General features: G+C 35.6%; 1 protein-coding gene across 2 annotated transcripts; it reads right to left on the reverse strand.

The window, feature by feature from the left end:
- Positions 1-274: 274 nt before the first annotated feature.
- On the reverse strand, positions 275-18,531 carry LOC126976572 (uncharacterized). Of its 2 annotated transcripts, XM_050824959.1 has the most exons (10): positions 18,429-18,531; positions 17,647-17,772; positions 11,920-12,039; positions 11,170-11,266; positions 9,626-9,774; positions 7,765-7,942; positions 5,131-5,307; positions 4,569-4,671; positions 4,291-4,390; positions 275-3,201 (listed from the first exon to the last, which is right to left on the reverse strand). In XM_050824959.1, the coding sequence occupies exons 2-10, from the start codon at positions 17,767-17,769 to the stop codon at positions 3,031-3,033; spliced, it is 1,218 nt and encodes a 405-aa protein (XP_050680916.1). In that variant the 5' UTR covers positions 17,770-17,772; positions 18,429-18,531; the 3' UTR covers positions 275-3,030. The 2 variants fall into 2 exon arrangements, with proteins under 2 accessions (XP_050680916.1, XP_050680917.1); XM_050824960.1 differs by lacking the exon at positions 18,429-18,531 and having other exon boundaries at positions 17,724-17,772.
- Positions 18,532-22,150: the final 3,619 nt, after the last annotated feature.

A 22,150-nucleotide genomic window follows, 5' to 3' on the forward strand; every position in this document is an offset into this window, starting at 1 on the left:
ACTACATAAATAAAATAAATAAATAATTATAATTGCATTAGTTGATAAATATGAGACATTTTTGAGACAGAACCTGTAACATTCATCAGGTCTCAGGATAAAATTCCTTATTGTGAATAGTCGAAGAACGATAATTTTTATACCAAAGGAAATTATACATATGAAATAGTACCTACTTACCTAATTAAATTAATAAGATATATAGAACTTGACAATAAGGTAGAACAATAAAATTGAAGTAATGAACAATAAACAATTGGATTCAAATATCTTTATTATTTATTACTATCTTACTGATTTCTACTTTGACTTATTAATCTACAATAGTTCGACCCAAAAGCGTATTCGACCATAGTTTACCTGGGTAGGTAAACTATACCTACTAGGTTTTCTTAGCGTGATTGAGTTTTCTGAACAACAATCACCTAGGTATGCATTGCATATTAAACTTATCGCAATTATCCTTTATTTAACACCTATCAGTAATAACGTAAACATTTGCAATAAATATGGTTTTACAGATAACATACTCCTAGCCCACAAAAAAGGTATTATATTTACGGTTACATCAAATGATAGGTACCTACTTACTTATATGTATACATACCTACAATCTATGTTGTCTGTTTATCTATCACAATATAATTACGTATTTACGTCGCTATTGGACAGATTGATTCTTATAATATATTACACAGGTGTACTTCATCACTGCTCACCTTCATATTACGTACCTATGTAATCCTATCTATTATTATTGCTTATTTTATAACTTATACTACGTCATGCTACAGAAAAAACTGTGAAAAAAGTGAAGTAAAAACTTCAGCAAAGGCGAGACAAATAATACGAAATATAACTATTTTTTGTTCTATACTTACAAAGTAATACATTGCATTTACATTTGTATATAAGTATAATTAAATATTATATTATTCTTATGAATGTTATATATTATATTATTGTAACAGTAAATGCCATTCCGGGGGCCTAGTGGTCAGTGAACAAGATCACTTGGCATTGCATAGAGCCGTCGCTTCAATGTGTGTCTACTACCTATTGCATTTATCACGGGGAGTGTTCCGAAGAGTCGTTTCACCTGATTCCTGCCGCTGAATACCACCTTCGCACGACACGCCACATATTACGATATTATCGCCATCTGGATGTATGGCGGTTCTCCACGACTGAGCTTTCCTCCACGTACTACAAAACTGAGGAATGATCTTCCTTGTGCGGTGTTTCCAGGACGATACGACATGGGTACCTTCAAAAAAAGCGCGTTCACCTTCCTTAAAGGCCGGCAACGTGTTTCCTCTAGTGTTGCAGGAATATGTGGGCGGCGGTGATCACTTAACACCAGGTGACGCTAGTTCATACTCCTTTTCCTTAAACAAAATATTGCGTACCTACTCTGGTAAATGTTGCTATAACTGATCGCAATCCGTTTAATTAACTCGAGCCGAGGAATAGCAACCGATAAAATAAAAGCTAAATATAACAACAATTATAACTATTTATGAGTAGGTACATTAACGATGACTTGTATAGACATATTTATAAATCAATACACGCACAATTTAATTTTTAAGTTAGGTACCTACATTAAAAAATTGTGGATTTGGCGCTCGCCTCGGTGTAACTATCTACTTCTAACCATATAATCAAAATGACAGTAACTAACCTATTATAAAGTGAAAGATGAAATGGTTTGAAACAATATAACGATGAAAGGATATAAAATTGGATTAGTGGGATATTTAAAAAAATAAAAGCATAAAATATGGTCATGGTAACCAACATCAGAGAAAATGACGTCACGGCTTAATAATCAGTTCCGTGTCAATTGACGTTAAGGTTTACGCGCGTTTTTGCGCGTAAAGGTTGACTGTGTATAAAGTAAAATTGTAATTTTCGTTGTAGACAATATTATTGCTAAAATTTTGTGTATTCAGAAATACTAGATGAATGATGAAAAACGTCATTAAAGAGGAATGGTTGAAAATCTGTCTGTAATCGGATGTGATCGCGTCACCTGACACAGAACGCCACCTATCGCTGACGACTATAAAACATAGTACCGCCAGTAATTTTATAACCCACGGCTGCAGTTTAGGCAAACAGCTTTGTTCGTATTGAGAAAGAACTATTTTGACAGATAGCAAAATCTTTTCTACAACAAGATCAAAATGATAGATATAGAGTAGTTAAAGTTGAGTCCTAAATAAGTGAATTCTGCATTTCATTGGCCAAACAACATCAAAAGTTCTTTACAAAATATCACTGACCTGTAAAAATACCACTGGACAGGCTGTTCCATATGTTTGACAAAGTTTGACAGCAAATTTAATGTGGCTCTATGAAGCGCCACTCGCGAGTCCAGAGAACTAATTTTGACGTATATTACAAATGGCTGCGAAGAAACATACAATAGTCTGAAGTAATTTTTCATTTTGAATTAATTTCGTTCGTTTTCCGAGTTATTTATACTACAAGAATCAACGTAATATAGATTTTTTTTTTTTGTAAATAGTTTCTCACCATTTATGTTGTCCTCTAAGTTGTCATCACTAGTTTTAGTACCGCAGACTCTCGCTACATGGCCAACAGCACCAAAATGGCGAGTATCAAACAGGCACAAAAGCACTTTGACAGCCGCCAGTCCAGTGGTATATAGTAGAGGTCAATGGCCTGTTTAGATGATATTCCGAGTTTTCATACATATATTTCAAAATTCCAAATTGAAATCATTTTAATACCGAGGGAATCTGTATAATATTATCCACCTTTTTCATTTTGAAAAGTAATAAGGACTTACTTTACTTTAACATTTAGTGACATATAATTACTTAGATATTATTGTCTAGCAGATGTGAAAATATAATTTAACACAATTCATATTACACAAATCCTTCCACGCACAAATTGAAAACATTCATGTGAGATGTGGGTCGTGTGACTCAATTTGCCCAATACATGGTGCATAGCCCCACTATGTAGTTGCTGCCAGCTCGAGCAACCAGCAATAGTTCAGCTGGTGACGTCGCAATGTGTGTAATGTAGCGCATGGGAGAACTGCTCGTGGAAGACGGGCGCTTCGCCCTCACATAGCGCGTGTTGGACGTCGTAGAATGAGAACCCCGCACTCGGCTCAGTAAAACTCTGCTCCTCCGTCTGTTCTGGAGCTACCGGATGAACCTCCTTAAAACACAGAACATTAAGAAAAATTTATCAGTTGAACACTATATTCCGATCAATAATTATTTACCAACAAGAAATTTAATGTAGAAGTGGAGGAGGAATTATTACTAAGGTAGGTAACAACCGACAATACCTACCTTCAGATTATGTAGTTGTTAATTTGATACATTGCAATAAAAGGCCATCCATAATTTTTACTTTTTTATATTTGATTTTTAACCCTGCTCGTGCTAGTCACAGGTCACATTTGTGAAACCGCTCCCCCGATGTGACGTCAATTTTTTTTTTCAATTTTGATTTTATTTAAGCAATAAAATGAATATAGGTATATTCTAAATGTTTGTATAGATCGGAAAGCGAGCTGTTTCGCCAACTACTTTAACCTTACCTATAATTGTTGTACTGTTACATTTTCTTTGCCTATAAATAAAGATCGGGCTATAAAAATTTCTTTAAATTTTGCTTTCGAGGTAATATATAAGATTTTGGCATGTGAGGTCACAAAACTTTTTTACCCCTATTCCTTGTCAAACAATATTACATTTGGTTAGCGCCCCCTCCCCCCTTAAAGTGTGACGTAATTTATGGATTGCCCCCATATGTAAAAGATTTTAGAAAAAAAAATATAAAATATTACAAACATAAGATTTAAACACGGTTGCTATAAACGGCTGAGTTTATTTCGGATTATATGGCTCAAAACAGCCATTTCAGCGTAACTGGTGGGTTTTTAAAATAAAAGTCGCGAAAGAAAGACCTTCTCTTCCAAAAGATCACCAATTCTTTCTTCAACCAATTTCTACCCCATTATTATGTAGTAAGCCTTCAGTTTCAGACACGAAATAAGAGGGGACACAATAAGTCTTATCTATCACGTATATTTATGATCAAATAGTTCAAAATATAAAATAGTTCAATACATAACCCTACCTTTTGATTCAATTGGCTCACAAAAAATATGGATTTAACTCTCGGCTCGTTGCGTTGTTACGGCAGTTACGTTGCAGTTTTGCACTCACCTACATTTAAATTTTTAACAAAGACTACAGAATATGCATAATTCTATAAAGTTTTAATTTATAGTCTGACCTGCAACGGTTGATACTTGCATCTCTTGAACCGTCCATAGAGCGAGGAGTACGGTAAGTTGAAATGAATCGCCGCTTGGTTAATAGACATTTGTCCAACCCTAGAAATGAATAATTTGTTATCAAGAAGAACGAAAATATCTGTTTATCCAAAAATCTAAATGTTTTTATTACGTACATAAAATTCAACGTTTTTTTAAAGGGGTAAGAGTAAAATAAATCTTCTGACGATTCATTTAGTAATAAATTAGATAATATATTAAAACCGAACAAACAAACCTGACAGCTTCTAAAGCTTCCCCCATGGCATCTTCAGACCATGGCGTGGGGTTAGAGCGAGATAGCTCTATACCTTCACGTTTACATCGCCCATACAGTGTTCCTGTAGTTTTAAAAATAAAATAATTTAACAATGATTTTAACTATAACATATAATTCTACCATATTTTGTATTCATGAAAACAATCAGACGTTAGGTATTACGGAGTGAGAGATAAGTAAGTTTCACTAGAGTCTCGATGTATATACATTTTAAGTCTGGCATTCCACAACCACGCATTTTGCTTGGAACTTCTTGCTTCGAAAATTAAATACAACCAATGAATATATTGTATTTTACCTAATGGATAATTATTTATTTCTCGTCCATTGGTTTTGGTTGAGTAAACATGAGTTACAAGAGGCTTGGTAGCGGAAGTATGAGTAAGTATGGTAGCGGAAATGGTCTAAGTGACCAGATAACATCAGGGTGTCCAATTTGCGTGTGTGTGCGTGCGCATCGTAGAAATTCGCTCTGAATATTTTTCCCTAACGTGCCAAAAGAAGTATAACTTTAAAAAACCTGTGGGTATTCCGAAGTGCGAGGCGGCACGCTGCACGGTGGCGGCGCCGCAGCGGATGGCGTGAAGAGCGCGCTCGAGGTCGGCGCGGCGCCACGTGGTGGGCGCAGCGTTGAACGGCGCGGACAGACGGATACCTTCCCGCCGGGCTATCTTGTACAGCGTGCTACTGGGTATTCCTGCGGGATCAACAATAATTGTACATAGCAATAGGGTTGAAGAAGAAGAAGAAAAATTGAGAATTATCAGTCGAAAACTCAGTAGTTGGACATGGATTGAAACTTTAACTATTCCGCTATTTAATGAGTAGAAATTTTGGAAAAACAGTTGGTCACTATTTTGGAAGTGACATTTTTATAAGATAAAGTCCTTGGGGTGAGTTGTGGCATGGGTAGTTGTGTAGTTGGGCAAGTACGTAGTAACAAATATTATATGTATTATAAGTTCTCTTTATTTTGATTAATATTTTAACATTTTCCCAACCAATAGGTTTTTTTCGTATATTGTATGCAACACAAGCAGTAAAAAAAATTGACGTTTATGCAGTGTCAGCCTAGTTACAGTTATGTAACTAGGTTACACAAAGATGGTTTAAGCACCTTCAATCCGAGAATTCTGATTTCCAAGATGCACCTTGCAAATTTTTGACGACATAGCTGGCAATTGACCGCAAACAGTTTTAACCCATTAAAAAAAGCTAGACAAAAAAGATCAATATTTCCACGAGCGTGCAACTCGAGCTCACTGAAAGAAAACTTATGTACGGTGTAAGAACTCATTTGAGATTCTTCATTGACACTTAATGAAACCGAACCGTTTTTGAAGAGATTGAAAACCGGTGATGAAAAATGAATTACATAAAACAAGAACGTCCGAAAAAGGTCGGTCAGGCTTCACAGGCTGTAGCAAAACACGGGTTAACTGGACCTAAGGTGGGAGTATGGTATGGTGGGAGTGAAATAGGCACCTGTTTATTATGAGCTTTTACCATCGGGCAGAAACATCGATTCGGATATCTACTGCCACAAATGAAAAGATTAAAGCGAGTTTTTGAGAGAAAGCGGTCGAAATTGATTAATAGAAAGAATGTTGTCATTTAAAATGATAACGCTAGATGACAAATGCATTAGTCCACTCAGGACATATTAATTTTAAGACTTTGGCTGGGAGGTGTCCGCCATATAGCTCAGCCTTACACCTTCACATTTTCGCCTGCTTCTGTCTCTTCAGAATTCTTTAAACAGTGTCAAACTGCTAAAACAAGTAGTTTTTTCCCCAGTCCCAAAATTTCTACAGTATAAACGGGATCTTGTCACTACTTAGAAGATTGGCAAAAGACATCGAAAAAAATTCGATTAATATATGTACATATACTATACTTAAAAGTAAATAAACTTAAAAACATCCAGGATTTTATGTAAGGTGAAAAGAAACTCCAAACTATTATTCAATTCACATCACTAAATAGCAATGACGTACAACATAATCTTGTTGACAGAAAAGGAAAAAAAAAAATATATAATAGTGCAAGTAGTAGGTATAGGTAACTAAAAAATATGAAACTTCACTGGCGTTGGCGTGAGCAAAATTATCAACCTACAGTTAGCGCGCGAGTTGAATGCAGTCGGGGCCTGGCGTAGTCGTCGCTTACGGTGTTATCGAGTTAAAGTTCCGATACCGTGTTTTTTTTTTTTATTTTAATAATGACTGATCCCAGTCCATCAGTTTCCGTTCCGAAATCATTTATCGCCAAGCACGAGAAATGGCAAAAAATGTTTTAGACTGGTGTGTTGAAGAAAGCCAGAACATAAAAAGAGGGTTGCCCTCCGGGAGTACCGACAGAAGTCAAAACTTGAACATTAACGTAGTGCATTTATGAATATTTTGGAATGGTTAGGGAATAATTTTGCACGAATAACTTGATTTATAAGTAAGTATAAAAGAACTAGCATTTATGTGGTTAAATACATAAAAAAATTAACACTTCAGAAGTATTACAATTATATTATAATAAGTAATTCAACAGTACTGAACTTTTTAATAACAGTAAAGGCTGCTTTAAAAGGAGTGTTAATAAAAATCTAAAGGAAGGTTACATTTAGAATAATTCACAACACACACACACACACACACACACACACACACACACACACACACACACACACACACACACACACACACACACACACACGCACACGCACTCTCACCAAACCCCACACGCACAAATATCATTTCTTATTATAAATATTGTAAATCCGTTATTAGATGTAAGTCCTACAAAATAGTATTATTATAACCTAATTTAAGTTCTGTGGATTTTGTGATGCTTTAAAAAAATAAATAAAAATTACATACATTAAAAAGTTTATGTCTCAGAAAAATCCACGACTGTCTTACGAATTTTCGACCAGGTCACGTGTCCTGACGCGAGTTTAACATTTTATACTCATAACAAGAAAAGTGCTCAACGCCGCTAAAGAAGTTTACACTTCAAAAATTTGAGTTTTAATCATTAGGTTAAAATCTAAGTAAAGTATATTCTTAACAGTAAGATTTCTGATCGCCACAGTCACACAGAGTACCTATATATGTATTACAAACGTACTTAAGTATAGATATATATACGTTTAACTAACCATAAGCTTTGCTAGCTTTATTGGCAGATATGGCTCCATTCCTCAACGCATCAAGGGCACACTTAAGGTCATCTTCGCTCCACGATTTAGAACTGCCCTCCTTTTTGGGGGTATGAATACCCAATCTGTGTGCTCGTTGCCAGAGCGTCGTAGATGGAATACCGTAGGTACTTGATGCCTGTAATATTTTAATTAATTCTCATTAATATTATATGTTTATACACAAATAATTGTAACTGAAAATGTGACCATAGCCTTAATATATAACCTAAGAAAAATAACCAAAACCAAAAATTCGTTCAAAATAAAGCCCCTTACACACGAGCGTTCAAATAACGAGGCGTTGAAACTAAAAGCATGAAATCTACAATTACACATAGCCACATGGTATATACAATTCGCAGTCTAAAAAGATTCCGTACAAAAGTGACAGATAAAAGTGTGAATATGAACATAATAAAAATCTTTTAACGCAAATTTTACCTCACAATGCGTAAGGTGCAATTGACTAAGCTATCTAAAGAACAGCGCGTCTAATAGAGATATGTATACTTATACATAAAAACAAGTATCTATAGAATTCGCCGAAAATCATTTCGGGCAATTTTCGCACTCTTCATTACAAATTAATATTAACGCTGGACATTTTCGGCCTTCAAATAAACTTGGTATACAGTTATACCGGAGAACAAACCAAGAAACAGCAAATGTTGAATATGTTATCTATAACGCTGACAACACATTCAATACAATGATAATTCTGGAGTTTTTTTTTTAGTGAATAGGAGGACAAACGAGCGTACGGGTCACCTGGTGTTAAGTGATCACCGCCGCCCACCTTCTCTTGCAACACCAGAAGAATCACAAGAGCGTTGCCGGCCTTTAAGGAAGGTGTACGCGCTTTTTTTGAAGGTACCCATGTCGTATCGTCCCGGAAACACCGCACAAGGAAGCTCATTCCACAGCTTTGTAGTACGTGGAAGAAAGCTCCTTGAAAACCGCACTGTGGAGGACCGCCACGCATCCAGATGGTGGGGATGATATCCATTTCTTATGTAACAAGTTTAGTTGTAAGGCCTTTTGTGTCTAAGAAGTATGATTTTTAACATATTGCACATATTATACATAAACCTAATCGTCAGATTAAACACGAATATGGACACAGTTTTATATATTATATATTTTCTCTTGACGTTTACTTTTTACGTTTTAGTACACATTAATTGACCGTAGCATCGTCGCGATTTTAAATTGCCAAAATATGAAAAAACATTCGTGTGTCGAAATGGTGAGACAGTTGATCAACAATTTTTAACAGACGTTAATAGTTTGTGTGAATGAGGCCTCAATTATTCACAGATGTTAAATCTGAAGACACACATAGAACCTCTTCGTTGCCGTTTTAAATCTCCTGTATATTAGTAATATAATATTATTATTTTATGATTGTTTGAGGTCAAAATAAAATAATTAAAGTTAATGTTAATGCCCACGGGCGGTGGTCTTACCACTTCTCAACACTTGAGTCTCTTACCCGTTTGCCTCAAAAAAAAACCTCCCCAACGTCTGCTTTCTACATTCACTCGCAATCCTAAATTGGCGATTTTGCCTTTCTTTTAGACAACTTATTTTTATCTTTAGTATATTTTATAGGAGTGTAAGGGATAAGCTTTTATGGATACGAAAATTTAAATTGCCTTATTGATTTGAAATGCAGGTTGTGGATCAATCGACGGTGGAAATTTAACCTAAACTAAAAATAATTTTAACTAGCGTTTGAATTTTTAAAGCAGCCGTGAGTGATTCTGTCTTATAGAATTGCACTAATATTATGTCAATTGCATTTTTTTATCTAATGTACCTTAGTTAGACTCATGTGACGGTTTTTGAGTGCGTCGAGAGCCTTATCCATATCTTGCTGGGTCCAGGACTTCGCCGTTGGTCTAGTGGTGTGCTCCAATGTGCTACAACTGGAATCACTTGTATCATCACCGCTGGCAAGTTGACCCTCTGAAACCGTGCAACCAAATTACTACATATTTGTTTGACATACAAAAAACAGCTTGCAGCAGGTTGTCTTACTACTACCGTAGATGACAATGTTCTCGTGACAGTGCAATGATTTGCCATCTTATGTCAATCGTTTACTATCGCTGAGATTGTCAGCTTTTTAATAGAACCTGGATACCGAACTGATGACGTCATAATATATTACCCCATAATTTAGGATTGCCTAATAGACCCAGTTCTGCAGCATACGTGTTTAAAGATTAGATTATTAACTGACATAGATACTTTAGTTAGTTATTTTCATAGTATTACACTATGGTATAATAATATTGGGTAATGCAGCCAACCTCCTTTAAAGGCCGGCTACGCTCCTGTGATTCCTCTGGTGTTGCAAGAGAATGTGGGTGGCACGCAAGGTGACCCGTACGCTCGTTTGTCCTCCTTTTCCATAACAAAGCACATATTAATACCATCTTTGTGCTGCAAATGAGGATTAGACTAGGACAGACCGTGTGACCTTCTTAATGATTGATACCTATGAGTGGAATGGCCGCCCTCGGCTATTTAATTAATAAATTTTATTGCACGAAAAGATTACGAAATTTTATTAAGAAAAATGAAGCCCGCTGAGTTTCTTGCGCCCGTTCTTCTGGTCTGAGGCATAAATATTCGAATAGGTGCTAGTTTTTGACGTCCAATGAGTGATTTAAATAAATAAAAATGAAACAGAATTAATAATGATACAGCAGCTTGAATTTGATTTGAGTAGAGTGTTGGGATAATGAACTAACTAATTTTTATTATCTTAAGCTCAATTTTTGTCAGACTTTTTTGGAGACATTCAATGAAAATGAAATTTGAAACACTCAATTTTATAGAATAGGATATCAGGTCATCAGAACTGCGTAAAGTTGTAGATGATATATGTCATATCGATCTTGAACGAAGAATTTATTACGTTCGGTGTTTCGTTGAAGAATGGCTGATATCTAACTGTTTATGAGATTTATTTCTTCCCATTTTCAGCCATATTTTACTACAACTATTGTTGATGAAGATACATAATATAAGTAGTAATTAACTGTCCAAATCTATACCTAACTTCTCATACAAAAACGTTTAACACACAAACATATTTTATATTTAGTCTCAATAATATAGACAGTAAAATGCAATTATATAATTAGTTAAGAGTGGGGGGGCCAGGAGACTCAGCACAGGTTTTACCTAGTTTGAGCTCCTGTCTCCCAACTGTAGTTTAACATTTTAAGAATAAGTATTGCTGTACTATTGTAACTAAAATACATATTGGGAGAAATATACGTGTTTGATTTATTTCTAACTTCTTAGTCACAAACAAATGCATAAATAAAATTATCAGAAGTGGCCACTTACCTCCGTCCGACAGAGGCTCATCTTTAACTGCAAATAGTGGAGCAAACTCTGAACCATCCAAGACATTGTCGCTAGATATGTGGTGGTGTTCCATCATCTATACGGAAAGAAAGGTTTTATTTATATCATACTGGTAGAATTTTCAAAGACAGTTTTAAAAGGCATAAGAAGGCATTTTTTTTCTCAAATTTGATTCTTTTTTATGTCATTTCTAACACTACCACCGCTTTGGAAACAAATGCCGCTCTGAGAGAGAAGAGCTGCGCACGAAATCTCCAGGCATTCTTTTTTTGCGCTCTTTTCAATAAAATATACAATCATATTGTACTGTCATTGTTATTGCTATAAAATAATCATAATCTAGTCCCAGGCTGTCCGATCACTAAGATATTCAGATGTGGAGTAGTAGGATTTACGACGGAGCCATTTTTTAAGAAAACATTGAAATTTATTATATTATAAGAGTGGCTGGGACTTTATTATAAAAGTGGATACATTTACCCTTAAAGCTTTTATGTATCTTATGAAGCCTACTAAAATTAGTTACAAGAAATACCTTATTTCTAGTGTTATAATAATGAATAAAATATTATAAGTAGGTACTATCCACAAGGCCTAATTATTGTAACGAAAAAAAAATCCCATTTCTAAATGATATACCAACTACAATTAATCTGTTCCAATATCATTTCCGTAACTCGCTGCACCAAGGTCAACGTAATCAACGGTGTGAACGGGCCGGCTACCCACCGCAGCATTCTTGGCCGGCTGCAACATCGCCAGAGAGGTGTCGCTGGGCGCTGGGAGGTCCTCGCCGACGGGAGTAGCCGTGGGGGCCGCTGGAACCGCCACCAGCTCCTCCCCTGAAAACTGATCATAGTTTACCATTAAAACAACGTTCTATATGTTGAAGGTTATCAAAGTACTTGTGGCACACCAGTGAGAGGTTCCCTTGCACAACAAGATGGCTACATTATGGGTACCACAACGGCGCCTATTTCTGCCGTGAAGCAGTACCTAATATGTAAACATTACTGTGTTTCGGTATGAAGGGCGCCGTAGCTAGTGAAATTACTGGACAAATGAAACTTAGCATCTTATGTCTTAAGGTGATGAGCGCAATTGTAGTGCCGCTCAGAATTTTTGGGTTTTTCAAGAATCCTGAGCGGCACTGCATTGTTATGGGTAGGGCGTATCAATTACCATCAGCTGAACGTCCTACTCGTCTCGTCCCTTATTTAAATAGAAAAAAAGTTTATTTCAAGCAAACTTAGTTGCATCAAAATGACATCAGTATGGGCAGATACTAGATATCTCGTTACTCTTCACTCGTCACAAATTGAACGATGTGATGAAGAAGAATGGTCAAGAATTTTGTTCACAGATGAGTCTCGATTCCCACTTTAGACTTCTGATGGAACGCGAAGTGTCTACAGGCGGCCTGGTGAGCGATACCTTAAAGTATGTCTCAGAGAGAGACCAGTACTGCACCATTATCTATGGCACTCTGACTGGAAAAGATATGCCTCTGGTATGCTCAATAAGTGTGCCCGTATTTGGCAAATATGATGATGATGGTATGAAGATACATGATAATGTCCGGCTACACACGATTCAGATCGTGCAAGAGTATATTCAGGAGGTTGGTATCAACGTGATGGCTTGGCCATCAAACAGTCCATCAAACCCGATTGAGCATGTCTGGAATGAGCTTGGGAGGCTAATTAGAAGCCGCAGCCCACTACCTGCCACCGTCGGGGTACTAAAACAGCCCCTGTTAGAAGAATGGGAGATTATTCCCAACATGGGCTCCGAAACTTCGTGTTCAGTATGCCAAACCGTATCGAAGCATAAGCAGAGTGCGAGGGGTAATACAAGTTATTAAAAATTATTAACGTTTTAAAATATAGGTACATATAATTAATGTTAATTGAGTTTTTAAGGCCTTTGTCCAGCAGTGGACGTCTTCCGGCTGAAATTATGAGTTTTTTGACACTATGCTGATTGTGACTATTTTATTGTTTTATCTTTTTTTAAGTTAAAAATATTTAAAGATTACTATATTTTCAAGGAAATTTGATAAAACTTGCTGTAAAACATTTCTTATTTTAAATCTCTTACTTCTATATAAATATAGAAACAAACAGTTTCTGCACCAATTTTTCAAGCATTTTAGTCGGAAAAGGCTGAAGGTAAACGTTGCTTGGGTAGAGGAATGATTTTTCATTCCAGCTATCAGAGAAAATTCCAGGGGACATAGACTGATTTAATATGTGTGATTATAGGATTAATAATATCAAGAATTGGAATAATCATGGTTCGACCGATGCCATTGCTACCATCTGCATTGGAGCGGCGGTGATATTTACCGTTTTCTTACATCACATTAAAAAAATCGGTCGGACGTGAACGGAGGACAATATGGAGCAGAAAATGAAGAAAGAAAGTTAAGAGTTAGTGATAAAAGAAAAAGGATTCAAGGGATTATGATGAATTTTCTTTACTGCGAGCTCGTGAAAAACAAGTTATTAGAGAATGTTACGATTCTCACATACATTCACACACATTCACATTCACTTACAAAATAATGTCATAAAAAATCCAAAACATTTATGGACGCATATAAAAAATTCAAGACAGTAAAATTGGGATATCCTAATCCACTTAGCCTAGGAAATCAAGTTTTTTTCAACAGAACCGGATATTTGTGAAGGTTTTAGTAAGTTTATTGAAAGTGTGTTTCTAAGACCCGCGACAAGATACAATCTCCCACTCTTACCAGAATCTGATGTTATTTGCAATGGTATGAATGTAACTAAAGAAGAAGTTTACAAGAAACTAAATAAATTGGACGTAAGTAAAGGCCTAGGGAGTGATGGATTGCCAAACATATTTTTACAAAAGTGTTCAAAAACTCTGACTGAACCTCTGACCCATATTTTCAATTTATCGCTTAATACATTTGGAATACTCCCGGCTATTTGAAGGAGGCCCTTATTGTACCTATTCATAAAAACGGCCCTAGAAATAAAATTGAACAATATTGTCCTATTTCAATACTGAATTCATTTGGAAAGCTATTTGAAAAATTTGTATTTAATAAAATTTGTCCAATTATTATGAAAAAAAATGCCTCAGCACAACATGGATTTGTACCAAAACGCTCAACAGTAACAAACTTGGCTCTTTTTTTCGATTTTATTTTAAACAGTATGGATGATGGATACCAAGTAGATGCAATTTATACAGATTTCCAAAAAGCATTTGACCGTGTGGATCATATAATACAACTTCGTAAACTACATGGTCTAGGAATTCAGGGAGATCGCTATAGATGGATAAAATCGTACATTACCAAACGAAGGCAAGCAGTAGTTACAGGTAGTTTCAAGAGTAGTTATACAGAAATTCTGTCTGGTGTACCACAAGGATCTATTTTAGGGCCTCTCTTGTATAACGCTTACCTATTTGATATTGATTTGTGGATAAAAAATTAAAAACATTTACTATTTGCCGATGACAAAAAATTTTTCATAAAAGTTGGTTGCCTTAATGACTGCGTTCGATTACAAGAAGACTTAAATAACTTGTCAGAGTATTATAAACTAAATAGAATATCGATAAATGCAGATAAATGCTTGGGCGTATGTTTTACACGTAAGAAACAAATATATAAATATGAGTATAAAATAGATAATCACTTAATAAAATGAGCTACAACAGTAAGAGATTTGGAAATATACTTTGATTATAAAATGAGTTTAACTCATCATATGGACATAACTAAAGATAAGGCCCTTAAGCAATTGGACTTTGTTAAACGTACCTGCAAAACTTTTTATAATATCAAATGAATAAAAATTTTATATTTCGCACTTGTTAGAAGTCTACTAGAATATGCAACCAATATCTGGTCTCTACACTATACAACTTACATACAAAACATTTAGCCGTACAAAAAACATCCTAAAATATTTATGTTACAAAGCATATCATCCCTACACGTCATACGATGAAGCATGTAGATTTTTTAATATAGACCCACTGGAACTCCGCCGAAACCAACAAGATGTAATGTTTCTACATTCTTTATTGTCAGGCAATACAAACTGTTCTGAATTATTAAGTGCCCTATCGTTTAATGTACCACAATATAGAACACGTCATACGAAACTCCTGGTTGCACCACGTACCAAAACGAACTATTATAAAAACTCGATTGTTTGCAGGATTAAAAATAATTACTATGATATTCTAGATATCTTCATGGTAGAAAAGGATAAATTGAAGCGTGAAATTATTAAATTACACAAGTCAAAAGCAGTGCCTTACTCATTTGTTTAAAATATATACATATTATTATCTACTAACCACACACATACGCTTTCACACCCACACACAAACATACACACAGTAAATAAGAAACACAAGAGGCAGTTGTTCTGTAATATATCTTGTTGTAAAACTATTGTAAAATAATATTGTCAATATGAGTAATCTATAATGGCCGTAAGAATTATGTTTTATATTATTGTTTATTAACGTTTACTGTAACGCTGTTGATTACCAATAATTAAATAAATACCTATATTTCTGTTGTGGTGTTTATACAATTAGAATTATTTGTGATGAACATGTTACCCTACAGCAATTACATCGTGCCGGTGTAATCTTTATGAGTGACAATTGTATAATAAGAGGGAAAGATTTAACATTGCGCTCACTACGACACCAATCCAACAAAATCAGTGTTGCACCACATTTATATATTCCTCAAGAAATCGACCCAATAAACTATATCATAAGCCTTAATATATCTAAGGAAAGATTATTTTATGATGACCTTAATGAGACCAATACATCATTAGTGGCACTTCAAAAGGAAATAAAAATCTTAAAAAATTGTAAAGCGGCAGTGAATGATATTTCTTTGCATGACATTCACCACTACACAATAAGTTATGTGATGATAATTGACGGCTTATGTGGAGTAACCACATAGATCTGCAGGAGAGGAAGGTGTTGCCACGGCCTCGGGACGGTTCGCGCTCGGCATAGCTGCAGGTGTCTAGTGACTTTACCAGTGAACCAGTGATAGTGATATCGTGAAAACGAAAGCAGAGTACAGATGACCGTCAGCTGAGTGTCACTGAATTACCTAATATAAGTGATAGTGATCGTTTTATTTTTTTATGGAATAGGAGGACAAACGAGCGTACGGGTCACCTTATGTTAAGTGATCACGCCGCCCACAATCTTGAACGATTCACAGCAAGAGGAATCACAGGAGCGTTGCCGGCCTTTAAGGAAGGTGTACGCGCTTTTTTTGAAGGTACCCATGTCGTATTGTCCCGGAAACACGCACAAGGAAGTTCATTCCACAGCATTGTAGTACGTGGAAGAAAGCTCCTTGAAAACCGCACTGTGGAGGACCGCTTCACATCCAGATGGTGGGGATGATATCCTAACTTGCGGCGTGTCGTGCGAAGGTGGAATTCGTTTGCCAAACTTCGCGAAAAGATGGCCGAGAGTCAATCGAAGTAGCGTTCTGTACGAGGACACTTTAGTATGACAATTATATTTTGAAATTTATTGTAATTTTAGTATTATTAGTTTTATTTAAGTATGTTTTTACATTCGTTTTTTCTTACATTATTACTGTTATTGTTGTTTAGTATAAGCAATAGTTTTATAATTTAGAGATATTTTGATATTACCTGCTATTGTTATTTTTTCTTTTGTGCTCGGGAGTATGTTCAAAGTAAATCCATCGAACAGCATTATATTACAAATACATATTGCTTAGTAGATAAAAATCATTATTTATAACCATGTGTTCGCGCGTACACGCGTACTGCCTTCAGAAAGGCAGTACGCGTGTAACCATTGTTCGGTCCGGTCCTAGTTACCAGTAACCATTCGTCTATAACCATTACTTGACTGGTCCGAGTAACAATTTTAACCAATTAATCGTAGAGATCCGCGTACTCACAAGTAGAAACATTAATTATAGTTATTTAACAAGTGTCATAGATTAATTTAGTACCTTAAGTAAATAAATATTTTTACCATAAAATCAATATATATATCTACCCCTAAGTACACCCCTTTTTCAATTACAGTTATAGAAAACTTTCCCACTCCAATCTATTTTCACGTTGGTGCACAAAAGTGCTATATTTACAGTTTAGATATAAAATAAAATAAGAGCTATTATTAACTCTTAAACAAGCCAAGTAAACTATCACTGTCAAACTCTTTAATAAACGCGAAGTAAAGTTATTCGCAATTTAAATTTGTTTTTATCTTACCTTTGTCACAACAGAATTACATGACAGTGAGAAGAAAATTTAAGCTTGGAGTAACTTTACATTGCGTTTACCGCCTAGGACATCAGTAAATAAACTTAATATTTATTGCAGGAGTGAGAAAGCCAATGTTCACTTTAACGTATGCTTTTATAATTATAGAACTTACCTGCAAATTATCCAATAAATGTGCCGAAACATTGTGAATGAAAGAATTGTGTGAACCATCAGTGTTACTATGAATACCAGGAAATGCGTCAGACTTCACGTAAGGCTGACCGTAGCCTGGCATCGCCTGAAAAACATTTATTAATGGAGTTGTTTTCATAAATCAAACAATTCTTAAATTCTGTAATGCATAATAATTAATATATTACACGTAGATAATCATACACTCGGTTGCGGCATAATTAATACGTATAGCTGTTAGCTAATTAGACAAAAGGAAGCGAGATTTATTGAATTTTTTCTCGAATGGTACACGAATGAAGAGTGCAAAGTAGATTTCCCTCTCTTTCTATTCCCGGCAGAGGTATGGCTCGAATCTTTTTACTTATTTTCTGAATTGCAGAAACCAAGCGTCATGTAAATTCAAGTACTTCCTTAAACAAACTTTGTTAGATAAAATTCCCGCGGTTTAAGTTTTGAAAGTTCAGCTCTATTCATGTGTTATCGACCCAATAGTAGCCTCTATGAGGTGATGATAGTGTATATAATCCCATGTCACCTGTCAGAGGTGGAGCTTACATTGTAAACTTGCGCGGTTAACCCTCTCGCGCTACTCAACTCATATCACTTCATTCGCCGCCTCGTCGGCTCCAACAGACGTTTGCTAAACAAAACGACCGCGAAATGCAAAAAGTACACAAGTTTCGACACTGAGTAACGAATGAAATGGAATTGATAAATTTAGGAGAAACGATAGAATAATAAAGTGTAAGTTTAACTTACCAGTAGGCACCGTGTTGTACGGTGCGGTGGCAGCGGTCACGTGCCACGCGGGGTCAACAATACGCGGTGCACGGTGACCTTCGATAATATGATGTCGCAAATGAAAGTGAATTCGGCACGAGCGGCGGCCGGCGCCGAGTCTGCGTCGCGTCGGTGCGTGGCGCATGGCGAGGCGGTGCAGGGCGGGTGTGGACTTTTTTCCGCGCCAAAGAAATAAAAGCAAATGCCTTTTGCCGGTCTCGGCCCGCGCAATCGACCCCTCTTGCAATGCAAAGCCTGCCTTTGTGAACATTTGTCTGTTTCTAGTAGTACGTACCTACTGTGATATCTATCTGTCATAAGTAATTATAATGTTTAAGATGTGATACATAATTTTCGAGTTATAAGCCTTTTTTATTATAATTTGGTAACAAATTAATATGAAGCTTACAGAGAATGTAGGTACCTCGATGGCGTAGATACTTATAAGGAATGTATCAATGTAGCTATGCAGAATGAGAGCGTCGTAGGCACGGGTCGCGGGCGGAAGGGTAGTTCCGATTGTCGGATTGATTTTTATTACAAGAATTTCACTCTTGTATTTTTCTTTCCAAAGCTGCACACTAAAGAACCTGAGACGCACACAAATGGCGCTTGTATTATTTCTTTGTTCTCACTAATGCTATTGATTTTTTTAACTTACCATTAACATTCTCGACAGACAAACAGATAGGTATTTCAGTAGGTAGTATTATTATGAACGTGTTTGCAATTACATAATATTAATATAAAAAATATATTATTACCTATTACTCTTAGGTACCAACAACCTACCTATATTATATTGGGATATAAATTGTTGGATTCGAATGATTTTGAAAAGTTAAATTTGAACAGGGTTAATGAGGGGTTAACATTTAAGGTAAGCAGAAAAATACGCAAACAAGGTGTTTTTAGACAAATTTTGTGGTGAAAATATAGCACTTCGAGCTATGAACATTACTTAATCCTGTTACACATACCCTTAAGTCTTATTTGTAGGTTGCAAATGCTTGCTGTTGTTTAAAATTAACACTTCAGAGCCTTTTTGAACTCTCACTTTTCTTTGCAGTTAAACAAGTGTTTTGGCATGACATGACGCATTTTTTAGTACCTACTACTCTCAGAAAAGTTATTCTTATAGCTTGTAATTTTTTTGTGTAGGTACATTTTTTCACATTAGTAAGGAATAACGAGGATTGTAAGAATATAAACTGTTTACACCTGTTGAAATGTTACGTTTTCCATGCAAGAATTTTGAAAATATTGGCTTTGTTACATAGATGGCGCGCCGGCAGCCGTGAACTCATATCGCTCAAGGTCTTTGGCATTTAGTGTCGCCTTAAAGCCAAGTATTTGCGTTTTTCGTAATTTGCTCTGCCCCATACAACCACTAAGCTGAATAATACACATATGCACTCAAGGGATCTATGACTCTTTAAAAATCTACACAACGCTAAAAAATATAACAAGAGAATAGGTAAGAAAAATTTTATTTATTATTTCAGATACAGAGTTGACATGTGAGGAGGTAAATAAACACTAGGTACCATAAGGGAAGGAAGAGCTTAGCTCTTTTGTGCATATCTAGAGCATAAAGATAAACTAATGAATATTATTTAGAAATATGAATTACCTACCTATTTCTATATGTATAAGGCTTTTGATTGTTGTCAAACTAAATACCGGTGAAGAGCCTATGCACAGTAGGCCTATGTGAGTAGAGCATAAAAGGGATTGCATCCGACCATTTTCATATTATTATTATTTAATACGAGCAGAATGTGAGGACGTGATTTCGTAATGAAGGACGAATTAACTACAAGTAGTCCGTACCAAAGCTTCGCATTTTCAGTTTTCATAAAATAATTGACTTACAAAGGGTCAGTCCAAAAAATATCAGTCCACTTAATACGCTGAAACCTTAGAACATTTATACGTCTAGATAGACAGTGACAGCTGTTCAAACGTTGAAAAAAATTTGACAGCCTTTATTTCGAGCAATGTGCGTGCATTGCTCGAAATAGAGGCTGCTAGAGGCACTCACAACAGCGACATACAAATCGCGAGTGTAAGACGTAGCTTGTCACACACACTAAAGTAGTAAACCTGACCGGTTTTCATCGGTTGTCTAGATGTATAAATTATCTAAGGCAGAAACTTACGTAAGCAAAATCACGAGCGCCCGCTTGTAGTTATTATAAAACTCAGACAAGGTACACTATGAACACACCCTACTCCAATTTCATTAGACAAATAATTTTGATGTGCCTACATTTTATTTTATGGAAGATACATACGAGTATACTGGTCACCTGATGGTAAGTGATCACCGCAGCTCATATACCAATAATTAAGGCTATTATAATAGCCTTGGGGCTATTTTAATGGCCATATAATTATTCTTATAAGAATAATTGTAATGAAATCTTATTTAAAAAAAGAGACTTTTTATTACACCTCTAATGCAAATCTTATACCTTTCATATTAATCAAATACTATTATTTGAACGTCAATAAGTAATTGATAAGACTTAAGTCGTTGCCTGACCGAGACGAAACTATCCCGCTTAAAGTCACGCGTGGCGAGTGTAGGTACCAGCCATTACATTTGGCTTGGCTCGAGATCCTTTTCGAAGTCGGTTAAAAATTAAAACAGCTTTGTGTGTACCTGCCCACAAAATTCGAGGATATTCCTCAATTGCTTATGAATTCCATCATCATTATGAATTTTAAGTAATTATACTATAATATGTGTACATATGTATAAGATATTTAACTAGTGTGGAAACCTTTCAAATCTATACATGGAGTAAAATCGTAAGCAAAGTAAAAAAATTGATTGAATTATTGTTTAAAGAATAATTGCTGCGTGTTACAAACAATGCTGAAGCCATGAAAGTAGATAACACATTTTTTTTCTGAGAATGTATGTCCGGGCAAAACGCAACAACTACTACTACATATTATAACGAAGACGTAGTATTTTTGTTGCTTATAGCTTCCACGCAGGTGACGTTGCGGGCAGCAGCTATGGGACGTAAATTTTAGATCGATCGACAAACAACGAAAAGCTCAGGTAACAAAACTTAAAAAAATACGGGTGACCTGCTCCTTTTTTAGAATTGGTTATAAAAGACGAAGAGTTTATCCCCCTTATTCATAATAGTCTTCAACTTAAAGCATTGCTAATTCTCACTCTGTCTTCTTGTATTGACCTAAGTCAGAATGAGAAAAAACACTCCTAAGCGGCTTTTTAAAGTTAGCGGACCATTATGAATAAGGGGGTATATATTTACATCAATGACGTTCTAGACATATGGACATATCATTCGCAGTCTGATAATGGAACGGCAAAAGTGTGCTTAAAGACAATGTAAGCACACTTTTCTCCTTAGTCGTGTGTCATTGTCAATCAACAAGCCTAAGTGTGCTATAAAAAGTGCTTAAATAATACATTAACGACTCAAAAAAAGATGGTGTGACTTATCATCGGTAAGGTTATTTTATTTATATAAGATTGATATGCAAAAAGCGGAAATAATTTAATAAAACGAATATTTTTTCATTATAAATGGTACAATTATTGACAAGTCCCCAGACAAGACCCGCTTGTCAGAATGGGACACAGTCAGAAATAAAAACAATAGAGTCGCTCTTTTTAACCGACTTCAAAAAATGAGGAGGAGGTTCTCAATTTGTCG

Source organism: Leptidea sinapis, chromosome 41 (assembly GCF_905404315.1).
Source record: "Leptidea sinapis chromosome 41, ilLepSina1.1, whole genome shotgun sequence".
Lineage (NCBI taxonomy): Eukaryota > Metazoa > Arthropoda > Insecta > Lepidoptera > Pieridae > Leptidea > Leptidea sinapis.

Excerpts from the sequence above, each read along its gene's own strand:
- LOC126976572 (XM_050824959.1), bottom strand. The coding sequence starts at position 17,769 with ATGCCAGGCTACGGTCAGCCTTACGTGAAGTCTGACGCATTTCCTGGT. Across the intron at positions 5,308-7,764 it reads TAAAGCTAGCAAAGCTTATG|GAATACCCAGTAGCACGCTG; the intron begins GTTAGTTAAACG and ends TTGATCCCGCAG. Across the intron at positions 4,391-4,568 it reads GAAGCTTTAGAAGCTGTCAG|GGTTGGACAAATGTCTATTA; the intron begins GTTTGTTTGTTC and ends ATTCATTTCTAG.